The 27,995-nt window shown below is 56.0% G+C and overlaps 1 protein-coding gene across 1 annotated transcript in view; it reads right to left on the bottom strand.

Moving 5' to 3' along the window:
* Positions 1–26,601, bottom strand: part of MYBPC3 (myosin binding protein C3) — a 337,466-nt gene extending 310,865 nt beyond the window's left edge. Inside the window, exon 1 of the mRNA XM_069221629.1 lies at positions 26,407–26,601. Within this exon, the coding sequence (XP_069077730.1) occupies positions 26,407–26,431 (25 nt within the window). The 5' untranslated portion in view covers positions 26,432–26,601. The remainder of the gene's footprint in view (positions 1–26,406) is intronic.
* Positions 26,602–27,995: the final 1,394 nt, after the last annotated feature.

The following is a 27,995-nucleotide window of genomic DNA, read 5'->3' as shown; positions in this document are numbered from 1 at the left end:
ACCGGCTCCATTTGGAGCTGGCTCCTGTGTTGCGGCCGTGATCCCCGCTGGGCCGGCGGGCGGAAACCAGGGTTCCGCCCGCCGGCCCAGCGGGGATCTCAAAATGACCGCGGCGGGAGTTCGGCTCCATTGGCGGCCGCCCGGCGGTCCAACCTTGGTGGGTGGCTTCAGCCGCCCGCTAACGTTGTAATGAGAGCCTTAGTAGGGCATATTTTCTCATGCATATATGTCCTCATTGGTAATATGATGCACACCGCCTTAGGGCTGAAAGGCCTGCTGTAGGAGTGACTTACAAATGTTACAAGCAGTGTTTGGATGGCATGGCACACAGGCTGTGTGCCATGTCATGTTTTCAATTTTGAGAGCACCTTGTCACGCAGCCTGCAACGGCAGTCTGCATAAGGTTGGTGTTGGGCTCCTCAGAGTGGCACAAGTTGTGCTACAGCTGTGAGGGGCCCTCTTCAGTACCCAAGCCCTAGGTACTAGGGGTACCATGTACTAGGGGCTTCCAGGGGGCTGAAGGGCCTGGTCACTTGGGGATCAAGTGACCAGGAGTCTTGCTTTAGGGAAGGAACACTGGCACTGGGGACTGGGTTAGCAGGAACCCAGTGCACTTCAGTCAAAGTTGCATCAAAAACCAGGCACAAAGTGTGGGGGCTACTGCAACCAGAACCCAGCTTCCTACAGAACACTTTAGGACCAGCCCCCCCAGTTTTATCACATCGCCCCGCTTCTGGCAGGTAGACATGTCCACTTCTTCAGAAGTGTTCCTATTGACAGTTCCCTCGACTCCTTTCCCATCTGAGAGTCTGTCTATGAGTGGCATGTAATATTCCCATGTGTGCGTAAAGTCTTATTTATGTATGGGTCGGAATTATGAGTCTGAAGATATTTAACGCATCCAATCATTGTCAGATGTGTTAAATTTCTCAACCTTGTTAAATTTTAACAGGTCACATCTGCAGCGATTTGTTGAAAACATGATAGTCATCGTAACATGGATTTTGGTGACTTAAACACCAAAATCTGCGTGTTATTCACCATGAACTTGTAATAATAAGTTTTATTTATCGCACCCGGTGGGCAGGAACTCTCTGGTACTGAGTATCCCTGCACTTCTATGCCCTGCTGCAACACATTTAATGGGGGAGCACCTGCACTTCTCAGCACTGCTGCAACACATTTAATGGGGGAGCACCTGCACTTCTCAGCACTGCTGCAACACGCTTAATGGGGGAGTACCTGCACTTCTCAGCACTGCTGCAACACATTTAATGGGGGAGTACCTGCACTTCTCAGCACTGCTGCAACACATTTAATGGGGGAGTACCTGCACTTCTCAGCACTGCTGCAACACGCTTAATGGGGGAGTACCTGCACTTCTCAGCACTGCTGCAACACATTTAATGGGAGAGTACTTAAACTTCTCAACACCTTTGCAATACATTTAATGGGAGAGTATCTGATCTTTTCTGCACTGCTGCATTACATTCAATGGGAGAGTAGCTGCACTTCCCAGCAATGCTGCAGTATATTGAATTGAAGAGTACTGGCACTTCTCTGCACTGCTGCATTACATTTAATGGGAGAGTACCAGCACTTCTCTGCACTGCTGCATTACATTTAATGGGAGAGTACCAGCACTTCTCTGCACTGCTGCATTACATTTAATGGGAGAGTACCAGCACTTCTCTGCACTGCTACATTACATTTAATGGGAGAGTACCAGCACTTCTCTGCATTGCTGCATTACATTTAATGGGAGAGTACCAGCACTTCTCTGCACTGCTGCATTACATTTAATGGGAGAGTACCAGCACTTCTCTGCATTGCTGCATTACATTTCATGGGAGAGTACCAGCACTTCTCTGCACTGCTGCATTACATTTAATGGGAGAGTACCAGCACTTCTCTGCATTGCTGCATTACATTTAATGGGAGAGTACCAGCACTTCTCTGCACTGCTACATTACATTTAATGGGAGAGTACCAGCACTTCTTAGCACTGCTGCATTACATTAAATGGAAGAGTACCTACACTACTCAGCGGTGCTACATTACATTTAATGGGAAAGTACCAGCACTTCTCAGCACTGCTGCAATACATTTATTGGGAAAGTACCAGCACTTCTCAGGTCTGCTGCAATATGTTTAATGTGAAAGTACCTGCACTTCTCAGGACCAAACAGCTACTCTAAAGAGCGAGTACTTGCACTTTTATATGTCAATTTAAAACACTGGCCCCTGATAAACAAAATGCCCTGTGATGCTGCTATTTATTGGTGCGATAAATGATGCCTTCACTTGTAATCAGTGTCCATTTCAGTGCTTGTTAATAGTATCCTGATAACTTCTGCCTCTCGTACAAATGAGTAGGAGATAATCAGAAGTTTATACCTATTTTGGAATTCATTAAAAACCACATTATTAGCACAGGGAGCAGTCACTAACTCTCATACAACGACTCAGTAATGTGAAGTTATAACTAAACAGCCCTGAAAAAGGCCCATAGCCCACATGCCAGGGCTAAACGTGTGCATGTGTCACTGTGAGAAAGTAGCCTCTTTCTAGCCTTGTTACCCCCACTTTTGGCCTGTTTGTGAGTGCATGTCAGGGTGTTTTCACTGTCTCACTGGGATCCTGCTAGCCAGGGCCCAGTGCTCATAGTGAAAACCCTATATTTTCAGTATGGTTGTTATGTGTCACTGGGACCCTGCTAGCCAGGACCCCAGTGCTCATAAGTTTGTGGACTATATGTATGTGTTCCCTGTGTGGTGCCTAACTGTCTCACTGAGTCTCTGCTAACCAGAACCTCAGTGGTTATGCTCTCTCTGTACAAATTGTCACTAACAGGCTAGTGACCAATTTCACCAATTTACATTGGCATACTGGAACACCCTTATAATTCCCTAGTATATGGTACTGAGGTACCCAGGGTATTGGGGTTCCAGGAGATCCCTATGGGCTGCAGCATTTCTTTTGCCACCCATAGGGAGCTCTGACAATTCTTACACAGGCCTGCCACTGCAGCCTGAGTGAAATAACGTCCACGTTATTTCACAGCCATTTTACACTGCACTTAAGTAACTTATAAGTCACCTATATGTCTAACCTTTCCCTGGTAAAGGTTGGGTGCTAAGTTACTTAGTGTGTGGGCACCCTGGCACTAGCCAAGGTGCCCCCACATTGTTCAGGGCCAATTCCCCGGACTTTGTGAGTGCGGGGACACCATTACACGCGTGCACTACATATAGGTCACTACCTATGTGTAGCTTCACAATGGTAACTCCGAATATGGCCATGTAACATGTCTAAGATCATGGAATTGCCCCCTCTATGCCATCCTGACATTGTTGGTGCAATCCCATGATCCCACGGGTCTCTAGCACAGACCCTGGCACTGCCAAACTGCCTTTCCCGGGGTTTCACTGCAGCTGCTGCTGCTGCCAACCCCTCAGACAGGTTTCTGCCCTCCTGGGGTCCAGCCAGGCCTGGCCCAGGAAGGCAGAACAAAGGACTTCCTCAGAGAGAGGGTGTTACACCCTCTCCCTTTGGAAAATGGTGTTAGGGCTGGGGAGGAGTAGCCTCCCCCAGCCTCTGGAAATGCTTTCATGGGCACAGATGGTGCCCATTTCTGCATAAGCCAGTCTACACCGGTTCAGGGACCCCTCAGCCCTGCTCTGGCACGAAACTGGACAAAGGAAAGGGGAGTGACCACTCCCCTGACCTGCACCTCCCCTGGGAGGTGCCCAGAGCTCCTCCAGTGTGCTCCAGACCTCTGCCATCTTGGAAACAGAGGTGCTGCTAGCACACTGGACTGCTCTGAGTGGCCAGGGCCAGCAGGTGACGTCAGAGACTCCTTCTGATAGGCTCCTTCAGGTGTTGCTAGCCTATCTTCTCTCCTAAGTAGCCAAACCCTCTTTTCTGGCTATTTAGGGTCTCTGCTTTGGGGATTTCCTTAGGTAACGAATGCAAGAGCTCATCCGAGTTCCTCTGCATCTCTCTCTTCACCTTCTGCCAAGGAATCGACTGCTGACCGCGCTGGAAGCCTGCAAAACTGCAACAAAGTAGCGAAGACGACTACTGCAACTCTGTAACGCTGATCCTACCGCCTTCTCGACTGTTTTCCTGGTGGTGCATGCTGTGGGGGTAGTCTGCCTCCTCTCTGCACTAGAAGCTCCGAAGAAATCTCCCGTGGGTCGACGGAATCGTCCCCCTGCAACAGCAGGCACCAAAGAACTGCATTACCGTTACCCTGGGTCTCCTCTCAGCACAACGAGCGAGGTCCCTTGAATCAAGCAACTCTGTCCAAGTGACTCTCACAGTCCAGTGACTCTTCAGTCCAAGTTTGGTGGAGGTAAGTCCTTGCCTCCCCACGCCAGACTGCATTGCTGGGAACCGCGACTTTTGCAGCTACTCCGGCCTCCGTGCACTTCCGGCGGAAATCCTTTGTGCACAGTCCAGCCTGGGTCCACGGCACTCTAACCTGCATTGCATGACCTCCTAAGTTGTCCTCCGGCGGCGTGGGACTCCTTTGTGCAACTTCGGGTGAGCACCGTTTCACTCCACTTCGTAGTGCTTGTTCTGGCACTTCTGCGGGTGCTGCCTGCTTTTGAGAGGGCTTCTTGTCTTGCTCGACACCCCCTCTGTCCCCAGACGCAATTGGCGACATCCTGGTCCCTCCTGGGCCACAGCAGCCTCCAAAAACCCTAACCGCACGATTTGCAACTAGCAAGGCTTGTTGGCGGTCTTTCTTCAGGAAAATACTTCTGCACGACTTTCCAGGGCGTGCGGGATCCGTCCTCCAAAGGGGAAGTTCCTAGCCCTTGTTGTTCCTGCAGAATCTTCAGCTTCTACTGTCCAGTAGCAGCTTCTTTGCACCCACAGCTGGCATTTCCTGGGCATCTGCCCATCTCCGACTTGCTTGTGACTTTTGGACTTGGTCCCCTTGTTCCACAGGTACCCTCGTTCGGAAATCCATTGTTGTTGCATTGCTGATTTGTGTCTTTCCTGCAGAATTCCCCTATCACGACTTTTATGTCCTTTGGGGAACTTTAGTGCACTTTGCACTCACTTTTCAGGGTCTTGGGGTGGGCTATTTTTCTAACCCTAACTGTTTTGTTACAGTCCCAGCGACCCTCTACAAGGTCACATAGGTTTGGGGTCCATTCGTGGTTCGCATTCCACTTTTGGAGTATATGGTTTGTGTTGCCCCTATCCCTATGTGTCCCCATTGCATCCTATTGTAACTATACATTGTTTGCACTGTTTTCTAATACTATACTGCATATTTTTGGTATTGTGTACATATATCTTGTGTATATTTGCTATCCTCATACTGAGGGTACTCACTGAGATACTTTTGGCATATTGTCATAAAAATAAAGTACCTTTATTTTTAGTATATCTGTGTATTGTGTTTTCTTATGATATTGTGCATATGACACTAGTGGTACTGTAGGAGCTTCACTCGTCTCCTAGTTCAGCCTAAGCTGCTCTGCTAAGCTACCATTTTCTATCAGCCTAAGCTGCTAGACACCCCTATACACTGATAAGGGATAACTGGGCCTGGTGCAAGGTGCAAGTACCCCTTGGTACTCACTACAAGCCAGTCCAGCCTCCTACAGTCACCAAGTAGCTGTTTATTACCCCGGAATCAAGGACAAACCTTACATCAACCATTTCAATAATTTCGACCGGGGTGGGTGGCTTATCCGGGATTCTAGCTATCAACAGTTCTGCACACTCTATGGTTTGTAGGGCCAATCCCACTGGAATCCCATATGTTAATGGGAGTGCCAAATTTCTCTGCCAGCCAATACCCTATTGACTTCATATAATAAGTATCGATGATAAATGCACTTTATAACCTAGCCAAGCACAATTCCATACATTTAGAACCAAAAGCTTAAATTGTGATGTTTTTTGTGCAAATATTTCATGCCAGTCCATATAAGTATTTAAAGAGAATTTTCCCTCTTTTCAATATACATATATTTTGTTATAGAAGAAAGAGGGCTGTTTTCGTCACACAGCTTCCTGCCGACACGTGTTTCGCCCAAAGGACAGACTCTCTCCGAGAGTCGTGTTGCAGAGGGTTTCTGTCCAGGCACGTATGGGAACAGCTGCCCCAGTCATTACCTCCAAATGGGACTTGATGTAAATGGAACAAATGAAGGGCGGCTGTGAACACAGAGGCACAGAACTGGAACCCACGGAGGTTTAGCTCAACGGGGCCACAGTCCAATGTTCTGGAAGGTGGAAGTGGCTCCACTTTAGAAGTGTCTTGGGGTCGCGGCGGCTCCTGTCAGTACCCTTTGGGGCTCAGTGCCGTAGCCCGCATGTCCTGGCCTGACTCACGTGTATTCCTTATCTCATGGCCGATGAGCTTGTCACATGAAGGGGCACATTTAGAAGCCCCTAGCGCCAACTGAGCGTCACTTTCAGCAGCGCTCCGGTGGCGCTATCCTATTAACAGGGTGGCCTTAAGCCACTTTTTGTGGTGTTACGCCACCTTGTAAATACAGCCCCTTTACGCTCAGCACTGTGCCTGATAGAGGCGTGCCACAGCAACACCCATTGCATATTGACACTGCCCCAGATTTTCAAGGAAACTTAAATCTGCGGCAGCGCCAAAAACGAGCGCCACCCCAGCATTGCGCAACGAGGAAAAATGCTTTCATTTCTCCTCGTTTTCCCTTTCTCTGCGTGTGCTGCATTCTGCAATCTGCAGCACACATAGAAGAAGCAAAGTGCAATGGACGACTGTTTATGTTCAGGAAGGAGTTCAAATCAGGCCCTAAGAATCGATCACTTAGGAAGGTAGTTCAAACAAGTGTTGCATCCCTTATAGAAATCCAATGTGTACTCATCTATAAGGTGTCCCAGAGTTTCATCCAGCAACAGAGAGAAATACGGAGGTTATCCCAGGAGATTAGTGACTTGGAGTCTCAGTGGTGGAGCACTACACAAGTGATCTCTTGTTTAACACCTCTACAGAGCACTACGAACCTGGATGTAGGGGGCAGAGAGAAGGTGCACAACGTCGGCTTCTCTTGTCCCCCTCTCCTGGTCCTGATCACCGGATCCTTCTCATGGTTTCAGTGGGATCAGAAAGTGAGGAGATACACTGGCTCTCTTGTCCCCCTCTCCTGGTCCTGTGCTGATCACCGGATCCTTCTCATGGTTTCAGTGGGATCAGGAAGTGAGGAGATACACTGGCTCTCTTGTCCCCCTCCCCTGGTCCTGTGCTGATCACTGGATCCTTCTCATGGTTTCAGTGGGATCAGGAAGTGAGGAGAATCACTGGCTCTCTTGTCCCACTCCCCTGGTGCTGATCACCGGATCCTTCTCATGGTTTCAGTGGGATCAGGAAGCGAGGAGATACACTGGCTCTCTTGTCCCCCTCCCCTGGTCCTGTGCTGATCACCGGATCCTTCTCATGGCTTCAGTGGATTCAGGAAGTGAGGAGGTACACTGGCTCTCTCGTCCCCCTCCCCTGGTGCTGATCACCGGATCCTTCTCATGGCTTCAGTGGGATCAGGAAGTGAGGAGATCCACTGGCTCTCTTGTCCCGCACCTCTGGTCCTGTGCTGATCACTGGATCCTTTTCATGGCTTCAGTGGATTTTGGGAAGTGAGGAGATCCACTGGCTCTCTTGTCCCCCTCCCCTGGTGCTGATCACTGGATCCTTCTCATGGTTTCAGTGGGATTGGAAGTGAGGAGATACACTGGCTCTCTCGTCCCCCTCTGCTGGTCCTGTGCTGGTCACCGGATCCTTCTCATGACTTCAGTGGATTCAGCAAGTGAGGAGATACACTGGCTCTCTTATCCCTGTCCCCTGGTCCTGTGCTGATTACCAGATCCTTCTCACGGTTTCAGTGGATTCAGGAAGTGGGGATATACACTGGCTCTCTTGTCCCCCTCCCCTGGTGCTGATCACCGGATCCTTCTCATGGCTTCAGTGGGATCAGGAAGTGAGGAGATACCCTGGCTCTCTGGTCCCCCTCCGCTGGTCCTGTGCTGATCACTGGATCCTTCTCATGGTTTCAGTGGGATCAGGAAGTGAGGAGATACACTGACTCTCTTGTCCCCCTCTCCTGGTCCTGATCACCTGATCCTTCTCATGGTTTCAGTGGGATCAGGAAGTGAGGAGATACACTGGCTCTCTTGTCCCCCTCCCCTGGTGCTGATCACCGGATCCTTCTCATGGCTTCAGTGGGATCAGGAAGTGAGGAGATACACTGGCTCTCTCGTCCCCCTCCCCTGGTGCTGATCACTGGATCCTTCTCATGGTTTCAGTGGGATCGGAAGTGAGGAGATACACTGGCTCTCTCGTCCCCCTCCCCTGGTGCTGACCACCGGATCCTTCTCATGGCTTCAGTGGGATCAGGAAGTGAGGAGATACACTGGCTCTCTCGTCCCCCTCCCCTGGTGCTGATCACTGGATCCTTCTCATGGTTTCAGTGGGATCGGAAGTGAGGAGATACACTGGCTCTCTCGTCCCCCTCCCCTGGTGCTGATCACTGGATCCTTCTCATGGTTTCAGTGGGATCGGAAGTGAGGAGATCCACTGGCTCTCTTGTCCCACTCCCCTTGTCCTGTGCTGATCACTGGATCCTTCTCATGGCTTCAGTGGATTTTGGGAAGTGAGGAGATCCACTGGCTCTCTCGTCCCCCTCCCCTGGTCCTGATCACCGGATCCTTCTCATGGCTTCAGTGGATTCAGGAAGTGAGGAGATCCACTGGCTCTCCTGTCCCCCTCCCCTTTATCCTGGTCCTATGCTCACCACCCACTCCTTTGCAAGGTGTTCAGAGGTTCACTGAAGAGGGCTCTCCTCACAGCCCCTGCTTATAGTTTGCCTCGGTGCAGATTTGCTCCCAGGTAAACAGGCCCTGGTATTTCTGGAGCCATAATTACCAGACATAGGGGGTTATTACAACTTTGGAGGAGGTGTTAATCCGTCCCAAAAGTGACTGTAAAGTGACGGATATACCACCAGCCGTATTACGAGTCCATTATATCCTATGGAACTCGTAATACAGCTGGTGGTATATCCGTCACTTTACTGTCACTTTTGGGACGGATTAACACCTCCTCCAAAGTTGTAATAACCCCCATAATGTCATGGGATACCTCTTGGTGAGTGGATACCTCTCAGGGTGAGGGATACCTCTCGGGTGAGTGGATACCTCTCGGGTGAGTGGATACCTCTCACGGTGAGTGGATACCTCTCAGGGTGAGGGATACCTCTCGGGTGAGTGGATACCTCTCAGGGTGAATGGATACCTCTCAGGGTGAGGGATACCTCTCGGGTGAGTGGATACCTCTCGGGTGAGTGGATACCTCTCGGGTGAGTGGATACCTCTCAGGGTGAGGGATACCTCTCGGGTGAGTGGATACCTCTCAGGGTGAGGGATACCTCTCAGGGTGAGGGATACCTCTCGGGTGAGTGGATACCTCTCAGGGTGAGGGATACCTCTCAGGGTGAGGGATACCTCTCGGGTGAGTGGATACCTCTCAGGGTGAGGGATACCTCTCGGGTGAGTGGATACCTCTTGGGTGAGTGGATACCTCTCAGGGTGAGGGATACCTCTCGGGTGAGTGGATACCTCTCAGGGTGAGGGATACCTCTCAGGGCTAGGGGGTTACCGAAGGGGTGCCAAAGGCAAGCCTGTCTGCACCCACCCGGGCCTGGACTACTCCCAGCAGCAGAAACCCCTGTGTGCGCACCACCCACGGTACACCTCTCCATCGTCTGAACCCCGGATGCAGAGATGACCGATTCTTCCTCGCCCTACCCAACACCACAGTATGACATTTCTCATGCTCTGATAGGCTCTTCTTATCTTACCCACACCCCAGCGTCCAGCAAGCACCAAGCCCCACTCCAGCCGATCACACCCACGCACCCAACATGCACCACTAATCACTGGCATGCGTACTACTGACTCCTTCCACAAACACACCACAGAGGTTTGGGACCTCATCTACACACACACTCAACCTTGCCTTTCTCATGGAAACATGGCTCAACCAGTCATCTGCCCCGGTCAGTGCCAACGCCATCCCAGCAGGCTACATGATCCTGCACCATGACAGAACCTCGAAACCCAGAGGAGGCATCGCATAACATACGTGCCCCACCACCAAAGACCTTTGAACATCTCCACTTGGGGATCCAAATGGAGAGCAATTCAACTACCAGGGGAACCCCCGCTTAGCAACCACCAGGCCCAGAACACCAAGGAGCTCTTCAGGATCGCCAAATAATTCACCCACCCCGAAGCCACAGAAAACTCCATCACCCTATGGCAGGACCTCTGCAATCAACTCTCAGACTTCTTCCACTACAAAATCTCCAACATATACATGAACTTCAACCCAAAACCTCTTCCCACACCATGATACCTGCACCGCAGGCCTTCCCCTCAGGAGCAGAAACACTCTCCAACTGGGCCCTATTCACCAACCAAGAACCCACATCACTCATGGCATCCACCCACTCACATGCCTCCAAGGATCCATGCCCACATCGCCTGCTCAACCTTAGTGTCCTCACGCTAGGCCCTGTGCTACAGTCCATCATCAACACACCCATCACTACAGCCACATCTCCCGATGCATGGAACCACATCAAGTTTACCCCTCTCCTGAAGAAGCCACCTGCAAACCCCAAATCCTCAGCAACTACTGACCTAGCTCTCTGCCTCCCTTCCACAGAAAAATCCTGGAAAAACCCATCAACAGCCAGCTTTCCCTCTTCATGGAACAGATGAAACTCCTTGATGACTCACAATTTGGATTTGCAGCAGCCATAGCACAGAAATGACCCTCATCACAGCAACGAATGACGTTTGCACCATCATGGACTGATGACACTCCACAACCCTAATTCTGCTCGACTTCCCTGCAGCTTTCGACACAGTCTCCCACCACACACTCATCAGCAGACTCCACAACACAGGAATCCAAGGACCAGCCATTCAATGGATGCGCTCCTTCGTGACCAGAAGAACACAACGCGTCAGGCTGCCTCCTTTCACCTCTGAACCCAAAGCCCTCATATGCGGCATCCACTCGACACCAGAAGGACAGTCCCCCAGGCCCTGTGCACAAGCAGGTTAGACTACGGCAACGCCCTTTACTAGGGGAATAGCCATCCACCTCGCTCACAAGCTGCAAACCTACAAAACGCGCTGCAAGACTTGTTCTTGGCCTGCCCCGCCGCACCCACATCACGCCTCAGCGAAAGGAACTCCATCGGCTCCCGTCCAGAAACCTGCCAGTTCAAGATACTCACCCTCGCCTACAAAACGCTGCATCAGAAGTACCTCAACCGCCACATGCAGTCGGCATCGCTGTCGCTGGCACTCATTCCCCGCATTCGCAGAGGTGGGCAGGGGGCGCTCATTCTCTATCTGGCAGCAAAGACCTGGAACAGCCCCCCCAGGGCATCAGAACAGCCACCAGGCTCACAACATTCTGCAAGAAACTGAAGGCCTGCTTCTCGGACTGATGCCCCTGACCTCCCGCACCTACTCAGCGCCCAGAGACCCTCAGGGGTGTCTAGCTCCCACTCTACAAATGATCTTACATTACATTCCCTCTCAGGGTGAAGGGATGCCGCACCAGCCCACTCACAAAGAGACCCTGAAACAGGCAGGCAGAGGGCAGTACTGAGTGTTCAAGACCCTCATCACATGCCTGGCAGGTGGAGAGGTGGGGGCACAGGGCTTGGGGGTGTCACTATCTATGGGTCCCAACTAAAAGGGTTCACCAGAGCCCCCAGAAGTCAGATCCTCACCTCAACACCTAGTTTACACTCAGGACTCTCTCTGCGATTTTCTTTATTCTCGGTTTTTACAACTATCCTTGATATAGTGCTCTGAAGTTACCGAAATGCGATATGCAGCGCTATAAGTAATGCAAAATAAAAATAAATATTATTGTGAGAGAAGGAGATGACAAAAGAGGGAATCTGGACTAGAGGGGAGGGTAGGAAGTGACGTGTGCGTGTTGTTTTGCATCAGTGCTGTTTATTTTTAGCCCTTTAGCCCTGTGTGAGTCCGAGGCTTTCATCTCTGTGATGGAGCCCAGACCTGTCACCGCTGCCCAGCTCCTTATCTCAGGCGGAAGGATCCTTCCTGTGCCAGCAGGCCATGATGAACGAGGGGTGAGTGAGGGCTTCTGGAAACTCTCTGCGTGAGTCCCTCAAGCTGTCCCTCCACCGTCGCTCACCCACTCACTCCCTTTCCTGTGCCCTGTGCCAGCAGTCCATGATGAACGAGGGGTGAGTGAGGGCTTCTGGAAACCCTCTGCGTGAGTCCCTCAAGCTGTCCCTCCCCCTGTCCCTCACTCACTCCCTTTCCTGTGCCCTGTGCCAGCAGACTCTGATGAACGAGGGGTGAGTGAGGGCTTCTGGAAACTCTCTGCGTGAGTCCCTCAAGCTGTCCCTCCCCCGTCCCTCACTCACTCACTCCCTTTCCTGTGTCCTGTGCCAGCAAACCCTGATGAACGAGGGGTGAGTGATTGCTTCTGGAAACTCCGCATGAGTCCCTCATCCTGTCCCTCCCCCTGTCCCTCACTCACTCCCTGTGCCAAATCCCCATATATGAGGTTCAAAGACTCTAATAGGAGCAGGTCACAGATCGGGCTAAATGTAAACTACGCCGGCACAATTTTGGGAATTTCGCCTTCCCTCTGTTACGCGGCATTCATGAAACTATTCCATCACGCCACTTTACGCAATGGAGTGCCATTTGTGGTACAAAATTACAACAAACAGGCGGGATTGGGTGTTGATTACAGCGCTTACTTTAGGCATCCTCGAGGCACACGTTGACGGCGACGCTTTCACATTACAATATACACGGCAATGTAAGGAGTCGGATGTATTTTCCAAAATTATTAGTAACTTTTCGAAGTTTCGAGTAATTACTCGAAAGCAAATCTTCCACAAATTTCGCACCGCCCGAGACTTGAGCAGTGTGATGTGCCAACGATAAAGATGCGCTAAACACGACCTCCAGGGCATCATGTGGGCACCTCACACGTGCAGCAGTGAAACCGCCTCCCGTGCTTAATTAGTAAATAAAAACGTGCCGGTGCCCAGAGCCCTCCTCTTGAACACGCGGCTGCAACAGGGAATACTGAGGCAGCGTAATCCTGAAGCCATCTCGGGGCTCTTCAATCCATTTACAGCCACTCCCTTCCCCTTCAGCTCACTCTTGCAGCTTTCTGCTTTCTCCCTTTGTGACACTTTTTATCTTCCTCCCCTCTTTCCCATGTGTCTTTTGCTCGTAGCAAATGTTTGCGGAAGAAGAATAAGTGCCGGCCCTCAGGGTGCTCAGCACCGGAAACAAGAAGCACAAATTAAGCACTGCTGGCGCTGGTCTAGTGCCCGTCCCGAGAGCCCGGCGCCACGGGAGCGCTCTTTGTACGAGGGGGTGCCAGCACACAGTAGGGTCCGGTGCCCCGTGGACGCGCACAGTGCCAGGATCACACACCGCGCCCCCGGCGCACCGTGCACGAGCCGGGCACTGTGACCCCCACGGATGTCTCAAGTCCCTCAGTATCTGGATATTTAAGAAGCCCCCCCCCCCCGCCAGCCCCCACCCATGACATGTCTATTTTCTGAGCTGTAAGTGGAGCGGGGTCTGGAGATAAAAGGCGGAGACGCCCCCCTGCTGGCTCTGCTCCATGTTTGGCCACGAGCGCCTCGAGGCCTGGCACGGAGATGGGTCGTTGGCACGTGGTGGCCGAAGCTCACACCGGGGGTCTGCAAACTTCATAATCAGTGACTCCCAATGCACGGTCAGGGGGTATCTGAACATCCGCGGTGAGCACCCCTCCCACCCAAGTCTAAGCCTTTGTACCACCCTACCTGGGCACCCCTCCCACCCAAGCCTAAGCCTTTGTACCACCCTACCTGGGCACCCCTCCCACCCAAGCCTAAGCCTTTGTACCACCCTACCTGGGCACCCCTCCCACCCAAGCCTAAGCCTTTGTACCACCCTACCTGGGCACCCCTCCCACCCAAGCCTAAGCCGTTGTACCACCCTACCTGGGCACCCCTCCCACCACAGCCTAAGCCTTTGTACCACCCTACCTGGGCACCCCTCCCACCCAAGCCTAAGCCTTTGTACCACCCTACCTGGGCACCCCTCCCACCCAAGCCTAAGCCTTTGTACCACCCTACCTGGGCACCCCTCCCACCCAAGCCTAAGCCTTTGTACCACCCTACCTGGGCACCCCTCCCACCCAAGCCTAAGCCTTTGTACCACCCTACCTGGGCACCCCTCCCACCCAAGCCTAAGCCGTTGTACCACCCTACCTGGGCACCCCTCCCACCACAGCCTAAGCCTTTTTACCACCCTACCTGGGCACCCCTCCCACCCAAGCCTAAGCCTTTGTACCCCCCTACCTGGGCACCCCTCCCACCCAAGCCTAAGCCTTTGTACCACCCTACCTGGGCACCCCTCCCACCCAAGCCTAAGCCTTTGTACCACCCTACCTGGGCACCCCTCCCACCCAAGCCTAAGCCTTTGTACCACCCTACCTGGGCACCCCTCCCACCCAAGTCTAAGCCTTTGTACCACCCTACCTGGGCATCCCTCCCACCCAACCCTAAGCCGTTGTACCACCCTACCTGGGCACCCCTCCCACCCAAGTCTAAGCCTTTGTACCACCCTACCTGGGCACCCCTCCCACCCAAGTCTAAGCCGTTGTACCACCCCACCTGGGCACCCCTCCCACCCAACCCTAAGCCTTTGTACCACCCTACCTGGGCACCCCTCCCACCCAAGTCTAAGCCTTTGTACCCCCCTACCTGGGCACCCCTCCCACCCAAGCCTAAGCCTTTGTACCACCCTACCTGGGCACCCCTCCCACCCAAGCCTAAGCCTTTGTACCACCCTACCTGGGCACCCCTCCCACCCAAGTCTAAGCCTTTGTACCACCCTACCTGGGCATCCCTCCCACCCAACCCTAAGCCGTTGTACCACCCTACCTGGGCACCCCTCTCACCCAAGTCTAAGCCTTTGTACCCCCCTACCTGGGCACCCCTCCCACCCAAGTCTAAGCCGTTGTACCACCCCACCTGGGCACCCCTCCCACCCAACCCTAAGCCTTTGTACCACCCTATCTGGGCACCCCTCCCACCCAAATCTAAGCCTTTGTACCCCCCTACCTGGGGACCCCTCCCACCCAAGCCTAAGCCTTTGTACCACCCTACCTGGGCCCCCCTCCCACCCAAGTCTAAGCCGTTGTACCACCCCACCTGGGCACCCCTCCCACCCAACCCTAAGCCTTTGTACCACCCTACCTGGGCACCCCTCCCACCCAAGTCTAAGCCTTTGTACCCCCCTACCTGGGCACCCCTCCCACCCAAGCCTAAGCCTTTGTACCACCCTACCTGGGCACCCCTCCCACCCAAGCCTAAGCCTTTGTACCACCCTACCTGGGCACCCCTCCCACCCAAGCCTAAGCCTTTGTACCACCCTACCTGGGCACCCCTCCCACCCAAGTCTAAGCCTTTGTACCACCCTACCTGGGCATCCCTCCCACCCAACCCTAAGCCGTTGTACCACCCTACCTGGGCACCCCTCCCACCCAAGTCTAAGCCTTTGTACCACCCTACCTGGGCACCCCTCCCACCCAAGTCTAAGCCGTTGTACCACCCCACCTGGGCACCCCTCCCACCCAACCCTAAGCCTTTGTACCACCCTACCTGGGCACCCCTCCCACCCAAGTCTAAGCCTTTGTACCCCCCTACCTGGGCACCCCTCCCACCCAAGCCTAAGCCTTTGTACCACCCTACCTGGGCACCCCTCCCACCCAAGCCTAAGCCTTTGTACCACCCTACCTGGGCACCCCTCCCACCCAAGTCTAAGCCTTTGTACCACCCTACCTGGGCATCCCTCCCACCCAACCCTAAGCCGTTGTACCACCCTACCTGGGCACCCCTCTCACCCAAGTCTAAGCCTTTGTACCCCCCTACCTGGGCACCCCTCCCACCCAAGTCTAAGCCGTTGTACCACCCCACCTGGGCACCCCTCCCACCCAACCCTAAGCCTTTGTACCACCCTATCTGGGCACCCCTCCCACCCAAGTCTAAGCCTTTGTACCCCCCTACCTGGGGACCCCTCCCACCCAAGCCTAAGCCTTTGTACCACCCTACCTGGGCACCCCTCCCACCACAGCCTAAGCCTTTTTACCACCCTACCTGGGCACCCCTCCCACCCAAGCCTAAGCCTTTGTACCACCCTACCTGGGCACCCCTCCCACCCAAGCCTAAGCCTTTGTACCACCCTACCTGGGCACCCCTCCCACCCAAGCCTAAGCCATTGTACCACCCTACCTGGGCACCCCTCCCACCACAGCCTAAGCCTTTGTACCACCCTACCTGGGCACCCCTCCCACCCAAGCCTAAGCCTTTGTACCACCCTACCTGGGCACCCCTCCCACCCAAGCCTAAGCCTTTGTACCACCCTACCTGGGCACCCCTCCCACCCAAGCCTAAGCCTTTGTACCACCCTACCTGGGCACCCCTCCCACCCAAGCCTAAGCCTTTGTACCACCCTACCTGGGCACCCCTCCCACCCAAGCCTAAGCCGTTGTACCACCCTACCTGGGCACCCCTCCCACCACAGCCTAAGCCTTTTTACCACCCTACCTGGGCACCCCTCCCACCCAAGCCTAAGCCTTTGTACCCCCCTACCTGGGCACCCCTCCCACCCAAGCCTAAGCCTTTGTACCACCCTACCTGGGCACCCCTCCCACCCAAGCCTAAGCCTTTGTACCACCCTACCTGGGCACCCCTCCCACCCAAGCCTAAGCCTTTGTACCACCCTACCTGGGCACCCCTCCCACCCAAGTCTAAGCCTTTGTACCACCCTACCTGGGCATCCCTCCCACCCAACCCTAAGCCGTTGTACCACCCTACCTGGGCACCCCTCCCACCCAAGTCTAAGCCTTTGTACCACCCTACCTGGGCACCCCTCCCACCCAAGTCTAAGCCGTTGTACCACCCCACCTGGGCACCCCTCCCACCCAACCCTAAGCCTTTGTACCACCCTACCTGGGCACCCCTCCCACCCAAGTCTAAGCCTTTGTACCCCCCTACCTGGGCACCCCTCCCACCCAAGCCTAAGCCTTTGTACCACCCTACCTGGGCACCCCTCCCACCCAAGCCTAAGCCTTTGTACCACCCTACCTGGGCACCCCTCCCACCCAAGTCTAAGCCTTTGTACCACCCTACCTGGGCATCCCTCCCACCCAACCCTAAGCCGTTGTACCACCCTACCTGGGCACCCCTCTCACCCAAGTCTAAGCCTTTGTACCCCCCTACCTGGGCACCCCTCCCACCCAAGTCTAAGCCGTTGTACCACCCCACCTGGGCACCCCTCCCACCCAACCCTAAGCCTTTGTACCACCCTATCTGGGCACCCCTCCCACCCAAATCTAAGCCTTTGTACCCCCCTACCTGGGGACCCCTCCCACCCAAGCCTAAGCCTTTGTACCACCCTACCTGGGCCCCCCTCCCACCCAAGTCTAAGCCGTTGTACCACCCCACCTGGGCACCCCTCCCACCCAACCCTAAGCCTTTGTACCACCCTACCTGGGCACCCCTCCCACCCAAGTCTAAGCCTTTGTACCCCCCTACCTGGGCACCCCTCCCACCCAAGCCTAAGCCTTTGTACCACCCTACCTGGGCACCCCTCCCACCCAAGCCTAAGCCTTTGTACCACCCTACCTGGGCACCCCTCCCACCCAAGCCTAAGCCTTTGTACCACCCTACCTGGGCACCCCTCCCACCCAAGTCTAAGCCTTTGTACCACCCTACCTGGGCATCCCTCCCACCCAACCCTAAGCCGTTGTACCACCCTACCTGGGCACCCCTCCCACCCAAGTCTAAGCCTTTGTACCACCCTACCTGGGCACCCCTCCCACCCAAGTCTAAGCCGTTGTACCACCCCACCTGGGCACCCCTCCCACCCAACCCTAAGCCTTTGTACCACCCTACCTGGGCACCCCTCCCACCCAAGTCTAAGCCTTTGTACCCCCCTACCTGGGCACCCCTCCCACCCAAGCCTAAGCCTTTGTACCACCCTACCTGGGCACCCCTCCCACCCAAGCCTAAGCCTTTGTACCACCCTACCTGGGCACCCCTCCCACCCAAGTCTAAGCCTTTGTACCACCCTACCTGGGCATCCCTCCCACCCAACCCTAAGCCGTTGTACCACCCTACCTGGGCACCCCTCTCACCCAAGTCTAAGCCTTTGTACCCCCCTACCTGGGCACCCCTCCCACCCAAGTCTAAGCCGTTGTACCACCCCACCTGGGCACCCCTCCCACCCAACCCTAAGCCTTTGTACCACCCTATCTGGGCACCCCTCCCACCCAAGTCTAAGCCTTTGTACCCCCCTACCTGGGGACCCCTCCCACCCAAGCCTAAGCCTTTGTACCACCCTACCTGGGCACCCCTCCCACCCAAGTCTAAGCCGTTGTACCACCCCACCTGGGCACCCCTCCCACCCAACCCTAAGCCTTTGTACCACCCTACCTGGGCACCCCTCCCACCCAAGTCTAAGCCGTTGTACCACCCCACCTGGGCACCCCTCCCACCCAACCCTAAGCCTTTGTACCACCCTACCTGGGCACCCCTCCCACCCAAGCCTAAGCCTTTGTACCACCCTACCTGGGCACTCCTCCCACCCAAGCCTAAGCCTTTGTACCACCCTACCTGGGCACCCCTCCCACCCAAGCCTAAGCCGTTGTACCACCCTACCTGGGCACCCCTCCCACCACAGCCTAAGCCTTTTTACCACCCTACCTGGGCACCCCTCCCACCCAAGCCTTTGTACCACCCTACCTGGGCATCCCTCCCACCCAAGCCTAAGCCGTTGTACCACCCTACCTGGGCACCCCTCCATTCCAACCCTAAAGGGCTCCTAGTTCAAGCCTTTGTACCACCCTACCTGGGCACCCCTCCATTTCAACCCTAAAGGGCTCCTAGTTCAAGCCTTTGAACCACCCTACCTAGGCACCCCTCCAACCAAACCCTACGCTTTTGTACGACCCTACATGGGCACCCCTCCAACCCAACCCTACGCTTTTGTACCACCCTACCAGGGCACCCCTCCAACCCAAGCCTAAGCTTTTGTACCACCCTACCTGGGCACCCCTCCAACCCAAGCCTTTGTACCACCCTACCTGGGCACCCCTCCCACCCAAGCCTAAGTCGTTGTACCACGCTACCTGGGCATCCCTCCCACCCAAGCCTAAGCCGTTGTACCACCCTACCTGGGCACCCCTCCAACCCAAGCCTAGAGGCTCCTAGTCCAAGCCTTTGTTCTACCTCACCTGGGCACCCCTCCCTTCCAACCCTAGAAGGGTCCTAGTCCAAGCCTTTGTATCACCCTACCTGGGCACCCCTTCAATCCAAGCCTAGAGGGCTTCTAGTCCAAGTCTTTATACCATCCTACCTGGTTAACCCTCCAATCTACCCCTAGAGGGCACTAATGACTCCTCCAGATGATGTGGCCAGCAGTGAGTCCAGCAGGGACTGCCCCCAAGTGATGTGCCCGTAAGGGACTCTCCCAGGTGATGTGCCCACAAGGGGCACTCCAGGGTGATGTTTCCAACAGGGACTCCCACAGGCGAGCCAGTAGTCACTAGTAGTGAGTCCAGCAGTGACTCTTGACTCTCCCAGTGATTTCTCCAGGTGATGTACCCAGTAGGGACTCTCCCAGGTGATGTGGCCAGCAAGGGATCTTCCAGGTGATGTGGGAGTTCAGCAGTGACTCTCCCGGTGACTCCCCCAGGTCAGGTGATGTGCCCAACAGAGACTCTCCCACGTGATGTGGCTAGCAGTGAGTCCAGCAGTGATACTCCTAGTGACTTCCCCGGGTGATGTATCCAGCAGGGACTCTCCCAGGTGATGTGCCCAGTGGTGAGTTCAGCAGTGACTCTCCCAGTGACTCCTGCAGGTGATGTGTGCAGCAGGGACTCTCCCAGGTGATGTGGCCAGCAGTGAGTTCAGCAATGAATGTCCTGGTGACTCTCCCATTCGATGTGGCCAGCAGGGACCCTCTCAGGTGATGTGGCCAGCAGTGAGTCCAGCAGTGACTCTCCCATTTGATGTGGCCAGCAGGGACCCTCTCAGGTGATGTGGCCAGCAGTGACTCTCCCAGTGACTCACCCAGGTGATATGTCCAGCAGTGACTCTCCCATTTGATGTGGCCAGCAGGGACCCTCTCAGGTGATGTGGCCAGCAGTGACTCTCCCAGTGACTCTCCTAGGAGATATGTGCAGTAGTGACTCTCTCATTCGATGTGGCCAGCAGGGACCCTCTCAGGTGATGTGGCCAGCAGTGACTCTCCCAGTGACTCTCCCAGGAGATATGTGCAGTAGTGACTCTCTCATTCGATGTGGCCAGTCGGGACTCCCCCAGGTGATGTACCCGGAAGGGACTCTCAGTTGATGTGGCCAGTGGTGAGTCCAGCAGTGACTCTCCCATTTGATGTGGCCAGCAGGAACTCTCTCAGGTGATGTGGCCAGCAGGAACTCTCTCAGGTGATGTAGCCAGCAGTAAGTTCAGTAGTGACTCTCCCAGTGACTCTCCCAGATGATGTACTCAGCAGGGACCCTCTCAGGTGATGTGGCCAGCAGTAAGTTCAGCAGTGACTCTCCCATTTGATGTGACCAGCAGGAACTCTCTCAGGTGATGTAGCCAGCAGTAAGTTCAGCAGTGACTCTCCCAGTGACTCTCTCAGGTGATGTACCCAGCAGGAACTCTCTCAGGTGATGTGGCCAGCAGTAAGTTCAGCAGTGACTCTCCCAGGTGATGTGCCCAGCAGTAGCTCTTCTAATGACTTCCCCAGGTGGTGAGTCCTGCAGGGACTCTCCCAGATGATGTACCCAGCAGGGACCCTCTCAGGTGATGTGGCCAGCAGTGACTCTCCCAGTGACTCACCCAGGTGATATGTCCAGCAGTGACTCTCCCATTTGATGTGGCCAGCAGGGACCCTCTCAGGTGATGTGGCCAGCAGTGACTCTCCCAGTGACTCTCCCAGGAGATATGTGCAGTAGTGACTCTCTCATTCGATGTGGCCAGCAGGGACCCTCTCAGGTGATGTGGCCAGCAGGGACCCTCTCAGGTGATGTGGCCAGCAGGGACCCTCTCAGGTGATGTGGCCAGCAGTGACTCTCCCAGTGACTCTCCCAGGACATATGTGCAGTAGTGACTCTCTCATTCGATGTGGCCAGCCGGGACTCCCCCAGGTGATGTACCCGGAAGGGACTCTCAGTTGATGTGGCCAGTGGTGAGTCCAGCAGTGACTCTCCTAGTGAGTTCCCCAGGTGATGTACCCAGCAAGGACTCACACACACACACACACACACACAGCCTCCATAGCACACACTAGGACAGAGCAACGGAAGGGACTCCTGTGAAGTAAATAGTCCAGGAAGGGGGAGGGGTTAGACCTGACATGAAATGCAAAGGTTTAACTACAACTTGTATGGAAGAAGAAATCTTCTATAGAGTAACCCCCACCTCACCCGTCCTCACTTACTTCCCCTACCCGCTTACCCCCTCACCGCTCTCTTAAAAAACATTCTTACCCCATGCCTCTCTTCATCCCCCTAACCCTCTGTCATTCCCAACATACCCATCTCCTTACCTCTGAGTCCCTTCTATCCTGGTGCCCCCATCTCTGTACCCCTGACCCCCTCATGCCCCTCTCTGTACCCCTAACCCCCTCGCCCCCCTCGCTGTACCCCTAACCCCCTCTCCTTACCCACACCTCCTCTCCTTACCTCTGAGTCCCTTCTATCCTTGTACCCCTCTCTGTACCCCTAGCCCCCTCACCCCATCTCTGTACCCCTGACCCCCTCTCCTTACCCACACCTCCTCTCCTTACCACTGAGTCTCTTCAATCCTCGTGCCCCCCTCTCTGTACCCCTGACCCCCTCTCCTTACCCACACCTCCTCCCCTTACCCCTGAGTCCCTTCTATCCTCACCCCCCTCTCTGTACCCCTAACCCCCTCTCCTTACCCACACCTCTTTTCCTTACCCCTGAGTCCCTTCTATCCTCACCCCCCCTCTCTGTACCGCTGCCCCCATGGTCTGTTCCAACTCTTGTACCCCCCCTCCTTACGCCGTGCTCTGCCTCAGGTACATACCCCATTCCTTGCCTACTTCTCTGACCCCTTACCTCATCTCCTTCCTCCCATGCACCCTTCTGGGTATCTCTGAGACCTGTTTTCTTGGTTTATTTAGACATAAAGCGCGCTGACATTCCGTTGGTTACATGTAGCACTACATGTGATGAACAAATCAATACATCATAAGATATCATTTGCTATGTCTCGTCCGTAGGCCCTTCTCCTGGTCCCATGCCCCCTCCCATCCCCCGCCCTCTCAGTATTCATGTGCCCCCATACCTAAGCCCCCATCTCTGCCCATGCCGCTCACTTTACCCCGTGCCCCTAATTACCTGATAACCCCTCTGACCCCGTGCCCCCTCTGGTTACCTCACACCCCCCCGACCCCGTGCCCCCTCTGCGTACCTCACACCCCTCTGAGCCCCGTGCCCCCTCTGCGTACCTCACACCACTCTGAGCCCCGTGCCCCCTCTGCGTACCTCACACCCCCTCTGAACCCCGTGCCCCCTCTGGGTACCTCACACCCCCTCCGAGCCCCGTGCGCCATCTGGATACCTCACACCCCCTCTGAGCCCTATACCCCCTCTGGCTACATCACACCCCCTCCGAGCCCCGCGTGCCCTCTGGTACCTCAGAATCCCTCTGAGCACTATACCCCCTCTGCGTACCTCACACCCCTCTGAGCCCCATACCCCTCTGGTTACCTCACACCCCTCTGAGCCCCATACCCCCTCTGCGTACCTCACACCGCTCTGAGCCCCGTGCCCCCTCTGGATACCTCACACACCCTCTGAGCCCCGCGCCCCCTCTGGTACCTCAGACCCCCTCTGAGCCCTATACCACCTCTGGATACCTCACACACCCTCTGAGCCCTATACCCCCTCTGGTTACCTCACACCCCTCTAAACCCCGTGCCCCCTCTGCGTACCTCACACCCCTCTGAGCCCCGTGTTTCATCTGGATACCCCGACCCCTCTGACCCCGTGCCCTCTCTGGGTACCTCATACCCCCTCTGAGCCCCGTGCCCCATCTGGATACCTCACATCCCCTCTGAGCCCCGCGTGCCCTCTGGTACCTCAGACTCCCTCTGAGCACTATACCCCCTCTGCGTACCTCACACCCCTCTGAGCCCCATACCCCTCTGGTTACCTCACACCCCTCTGAGCCCCGTGCCCCCTCTGCGTACCTCACACCCCCTCTGAACCCCGTGCCCTCTCTGGGTACCTCACTCCCTCTGAGCCCCGTGCCCCCCTCTGGTTACCTCACACCCCTCTGAGCCCCATACCCCCTCTGCGTACCTCACACCGCTCTGAACCCCGTGCTCCATCTGGGTACCTCACACACCCTCTGAGCCCCGCGCCCCCTCTGGTACCTCAGAACCCCTCTGAGCCCTATACCCCCTCTGGCTACCTCACACCCCCTCTGAGCCCCATACCCCCTCTGGTTACCTCACACCCCTCTAAGCCCCGTGCCCCCTCTGCGTACCTCACACCCCTCTGAGCCCCGTTTTTCATCTGGATACCACGACCCCTCTGACCCCGTGCCCTCTCTGGGTACCTCATACCCCCTCTGAGCCCCGTGCCCCATCTGGATACCTCACACCCCCTCTGAGCCCCGCGTGCCCTCTGGTACCTCAGACTCCCTCTGAGCACTATACCCCCTCTGCGTACCTCACACCCCTCTGAGCCCCATACCCCTCTGGTTACCTCACACCCCTCTGAGCCCCGTGCCCCCTCTGCGTACCTCACACCCCCTCTGAACCCCGTGCCCCCTCTGGTTACCTCACACCCCCTCTGAGCCCCATACCCCTCTGCGTACCTCACACCCCTCTGAGCCCCATACCCCCTCTGCGTACCTCACACCGCTCTGAGCCCCGTGCCCCCTCTGGATACCTCACACACCCTCTGAGCCCCGCGCCCCCTCTGGTACCTCAGACCCCCTCTGAGCCCTATACCACCTCTGGATACCTCACACACCCTCTGAGCCCTATACCCCCTCTGGTTACCTCACACCCCTCTAAGCCCCGTGCCCCCTCTGCGTACCTCACACCCCTCTGAGCCCCGTGTTTCATCTGGATACCCCGACCCCTCTGACCCCGTGCCCTCTCTGGGTACCTCATACCCCCTCTGAGCCCCGTGCCCCATCTGGATACCTCACATCCCCTCTGAGCCCCGCGTGCCCTCTGGTACCTCAGACTCCCTCTGAGCACTATACCCCCTCTGCGTACCTCACACCCCTCTGAGCCCCATACCCCTCTGGTTACCTCACACCCCTCTGAGCCCCGTGCCCCCTCTGCGTACCTCACACCCCCTCTGAACCCCGTGCCCTCTCTGGGTACCTCACTCCCTCTGAGCCCCGTGCCCCCCTCTGGTTACCTCACACCCCTCTGAGCCCCATACCCCCTCTGCGTACCTCACACCGCTCTGAACCCCGTGCTCCATCTGGGTACCTCACACACCCTCTGAGCCCCGCGCCCCCTCTGGTACCTCAGAACCCCTCTGAGCCCTATACCCCCTCTGGCTACCTCACACCCCCTCTGAGCCCCATACCCCCTCTGGTTACCTCACACCCCTCTAAGCCCCGTGCCCCCTCTGCGTACCTCACACCCCTCTGAGCCCCGTTTTTCATCTGGATACCACGACCCCTCTGACCCCGGGCCCTCTCTGGGTACCTCATACCCCCTCTGAGCCCCGTGCCCCATCTGGATACCTCACACCCCCTCTGAGCCCCGCGTGCCCTCTGGTACCTCAGACTCCCTCTGAGCACTATACCCCCTCTGCGTACCTCACACCCCTCTGAGCCCCATACCCCTCTGGTTACCTCACACCCCTCTGAGCCCCGTGCCCCCTCTGCGTACCTCACACCCCCTCTGAACCCCGTGCCCTCTCTGGTTACCTCACACCCCCTCTGAGCCCCATACCCCTCTGGTTACCTCACACCCCTCTGAGCCCCGTGCCCTCTCTGGGTACCTCACACCCCCTCTGAGCCCCGTGCTCCATCTGGATACCACACACCCCCTCTGAGCCCCGCGCACCCTCTGGTACCTCAGTCCCCCTCTGAGCCCTAAACCCCCTCTGGTACCTCACACCCCCTCTGAGCCCCGCGCACCCTCTGGTACCTCAGTCCCCCTCTGAGCCCTAAACCCGCTCTGGTTACCTCACACCCCTCTGAGCCCCGTGCCCCCTCTGCGTACCTCACACCCCCTCTGAACCCCGTGCCCCCTCTGGCTACCTCACACCCCCTCTGAGCCACATACCCCTCTGGTTACCTCACACCCCTCTGAGCCCCGTGCCCTCTCTGGGTACCTCACACCGCTCTGAACCCCGTGCTCCATCTGGGTACCTCACACACCCTCTGAGCCCCGCGCCCCCTCTGGTACCTCAGAACCCCTCTGAGCCCTATACCCCCTCTGGCTACCTCACACCCCCTCTGAGCCCCATACCCCTCTGGTTACCTCACACCCCTCTGAGCCCCGTGCCCTCTCTGGGTACCTCACACCCCCTCTGAGCCCCGTGCTCCATCTGGATACCACACACCCCCTCTGAGCCCCGCGCACCCTCTGGTACCTCAGTCCCCCTCTGAGCCCTAAACCCCCTCTGGTACCTCACACCCCCTCTGAGCCCCGCGCACCCTCTGGTACCTCAGTCCCCCTCTGAGCCCTAAACCCGCTCTGGTTACCTCACACCCCTCTGAGCCCCGTGCCCCCTCTGCGTACCTCACACCCCCTCTGAACCCCGTGCCCCCTCTGGCTACCTCACACCCCCTCTGAGCCCCATACCCCTCTGGTTACCTCACACCCCTCTGAGCCCCGTGCCCTCTCTGGGTACCTCACACCCCCTCTGAGCCCCGTGCTCCATCTGGATACCACACACCCCCTCTGAGCCCCGCGCCCCCTCTGGTACCTCAGTCCCCCTCTGAGCCCTAAACCCCCTCTGGTACCTCACACCCCCTCTGAGCCCCGTGCCCCCTCTGCGTACCTCACACACCCTCTGAGCCCCGCGCACCCTCTGGTATCTCACCCCCCCCCCCCCCCCCACCCTGAGCCCCGTGCTCCATCTGGATACCTCACACCCCCTCTGAGCCCCGCGCCCCCTCTGGTACCTCAGACACGCTCTGAGCCCTAAACCCCCTCTGGTACCTCACACCCCCTCTGAGCCCCGTGCCCCCTCTTCGTACCTCACACCCCCTCTGAGCCCTGTGCCAGCTGGTATCAGCCTTGATTTGGGGGTCTTACCTGCTTTCTTTGCAGGCTCCGGCATCCTGGCCCTGCCTCAAAGGGAGACCGGTACTTTTGGGGGTTTTGAACAGCACAGCAACTCTTTACACCTGTGTACAGCAGCAACCTGGCACCCTGCGCACAGCAGCACCCTGGCGGCACCAGACGCACAGCAGCCCCCTGCGCACAGTAGCCCGAAATGAGCTCCAGAGCGCAGCTGACCCCTTAAGGACAGACAGACAGGGGGACGGGCAGCCCCTCCCCTGAGCTGCCTGTCAGCACCGCCACCTTATCAGCAGCAGGGGGCACTTGACAGGGTTTATCAACGGGGATAAATATAGCAGAGAGCAGGACAGAGAGTGCCCCCCCTTCCATGTCTGTCTGCACATTCACCGTGTGATCCTGAACAGAGAACAGGACAGAAAGTACCACGACCCACCAAGGTATGGCTGCACACAGACCATGGTGCAAGAAGGCAGGCTGGTGCCAAACTGCACGGCCACTGTGTGCCAGTGTGTACCAGCTGCACTGCTCCTGTGTGCCTGCTGTACCACCTGCACAGGCACCTTGTGCCATTGTGTACAAGCTACACAGCTGCCTTGAGCCAGTGTGTACAAAGTGCACAGCCGTCTTGTACCAGTGTGTACAAAGTGCACAGCCACTGTGTGCCAGTGTGTACAAACTGCACAGCAGCCTTGTACCAGTGTGTACAAAGTGCACAGCCACTGTGTGCTAGTGTGTACAAACTGCACAGCCCCTGTGTGCCAGTGTGTACAAACTGCACAGCCGCCTTGTGCCAGTGTGTTCAAACTGCACAGCCGCCTTGTGCTAGTGTGTACCAGCTGGACAGCCGCCTTGTGCCAGTATGTACAAACTGCACAGCTGCCGTGTGCCAGTGTGTACAAACTGCACAGCCACCTTGTGCCAGTGTGTACCAGCTGGACAGCTGCCTTGTGCCACTGTGTACAAACTGCACAGACGCCTTGTACCAGTGTGTACCAGTTAGACAGCTGTCTTGTGCCAGTGTGTACAAAGTGCACAGCTGCCTTGTGCCAGTTTCTACCAGCTGCACCACCCTGTGTGCCAGTGTGTACAAAGTGCACAGTCCTATGTGCCAGTGTGTACCAGCTGCACAGCTTCTGTGTGCGAGTGTGGGCTCTTGCCCCTGTACAGCCAACCGACCATGTGCCACTCGCCCACAGCTGATGTGTGACACATTTTACCAGTGTGTGCCACTGCCCCATTCACAAATGACCCAGAGTGTACCAGTCTGTACTTGTGTGTGCCAGTGTCTCCCTCGCCAATCCTTGTTCCTCCTCAAAGGCCAGGGTGTGATCCCCAACAGGACGTGAGTGCCAGGCTGTACCCATCCAGGTCAGGGTTTCGCAGTGTTTGTCCAAGCACTGTGAGTGTGTGTCATTGTGTATCATGTGTCATTGTGTGTCGTGTGTGTTCAGTCATAGTCGACATGTGCTCCAACAGTGTATGCAAGTCTGTTACCACCACAATCAGTGTGTGCCACCGTGTACCAATGTGTCTAGCGTATGCTACTGTGTGTCCACCACAATCAGTGTGTGCCACCTTGTACCTATGTGTACAGTGTATGC

The sequence above is a fragment of the Pleurodeles waltl genome, chromosome 3_1 (genome assembly GCF_031143425.1).
Source record: "Pleurodeles waltl isolate 20211129_DDA chromosome 3_1, aPleWal1.hap1.20221129, whole genome shotgun sequence".
Lineage (NCBI taxonomy): Eukaryota > Metazoa > Chordata > Amphibia > Caudata > Salamandridae > Pleurodeles > Pleurodeles waltl.
Note: the sequence above shows the minus strand (reverse complement) of the source record. Positions and strands in the feature narration are given on the sequence as shown.